The following is a 1,379-nucleotide window of genomic DNA, read 5'->3' as shown; positions in this document are numbered from 1 at the left end:
ATGGGTATTATATGATTGTTCTTTCTTCTTCTTCTTCTTAAACTCCAGGACCTGGGATATTTTCTTTAATTTTCTTTCATTCTTTCATTCTTTCTTTCTTTCTTTCTTTCTTTCTTTCTTTCTTTCTTTCTTTCTTTCTTTCTTTTCTTTCTTCAATGCTGATATACTGTATAATCTTTTATGCAATATATTTTTTATAGAGACCTACACTATTGGGGGTTATAATTTTTATTTAATGTAAAGGATATAAGGTAATGTAACTTCTAAGCAAGAAAGGAGACAGGTGAGTGATTCATTGATGGGTCTAAAATTCCATTGAATGCCTAAAATAATAAATATAGTTATATTTTTTTAAACAAGAAGTAATCATTGATCAAAATGGTGGAGGATTTGCATAACTTGCAACTGTATGTTTCTGTGTTAAACTGTGCAAAACACATAAATTAATCCATGTAACTTGTGATAATTGAATTCTTTACCCTTCTTAATGCATTTTTAATCTCTCCATTTCTTAGACTATAGATTATGGGATTTAATAAAGGTGAAACCACTGCATACACAACAGCCACCACCAAGTCTGCATCAAAATATGTTGAGTGTGGGCGCAAATAAGCAAAGCACAGAGTTCCATAAAAAATACAAACCACTGTGAGGTGGGAGGTACAGGTTGAGAAAGCTTTAAATGTTGTATTTTTTGTCCTTATCCTGTGAACTGTGTAGTAAATGTAAGCATATGGCAAGAGTGTTATGAAGAAAGCAATGGATGTAAATAAACCTCCCAACAGAAATAGTAGTAGTATGTTAGGGAATGTATCTGTACATGAAAGAGTCAACAACTGGGGAAGATCACAAAAGAAATTATGGATGGTATTTGGGCCACAAAATGTCAACCTCAGTGTGAATAGAATGTGTACTAAAGAGTAGCTTGATCCTAAAGCCCATATCAAATTGATGAGCTGAACACATCTTCTCCAACTCATGATTTGTATATATTGCAGAGGCTGACAAACGGCAACATATCTGTCATAGGACATCACAACCAGCAAGAAGCACTCACAGCTAACAAAACACATGAAGAAAAAAGCTTGAGTCAAACAAGATCCATAGGATATGACTTTTTTCTTAGAGTAGAACTCCAAGAGCATTTGTGGACCAGTGACTTGAGAATAGCAGATGTCCACGAAGGCCAGGTTTCCAAGAAAAATGTACATTGGGGTGTGGAGATGGTTATTTGTGAGAATGAGGACCAGGATCAACATATTCCCATTCAGGGTCAACAAATAAGTAAGGAGAAACATAGGGAAGAGCTGGTGTTCAAACTTCGAAAGGTGAGATAATCCAAGCAGTGTGAATTCAGTTACAATTGTTTGATTGTCCAT

The 1,379-nt window shown here is 34.7% G+C and overlaps 1 protein-coding gene across 1 annotated transcript; it reads right to left on the bottom strand.

Annotated features, from left to right (window-relative positions):
- Window positions 1-443: 443 nt before the first annotated feature.
- On the bottom strand, window positions 444-1,379 carry LOC108701936 (olfactory receptor 1496). The gene has a single exon (XM_018236944.1). It carries the CDS (start codon window positions 1,377-1,379, stop codon window positions 444-446), a length of 936 nt encoding a protein of 311 aa, XP_018092433.1.

The sequence above is a fragment of the Xenopus laevis genome, chromosome 9_10L, assembly GCF_017654675.1.
Source record: "Xenopus laevis strain J_2021 chromosome 9_10L, Xenopus_laevis_v10.1, whole genome shotgun sequence".
In the NCBI taxonomy this organism is placed as follows: Eukaryota; Metazoa; Chordata; class Amphibia; order Anura; family Pipidae; genus Xenopus; species Xenopus laevis.
This window is presented reverse-complemented; position numbering and strand designations above follow the sequence as displayed.

Bases quoted from the DNA above. Each gene is read 5' to 3' on its own strand.
- LOC108701936 (XM_018236944.1), bottom strand. From the start codon at position 1,379: ATGGACAATCAAACAATTGTAACTGAATTCACACTGCTTGGATTATCT.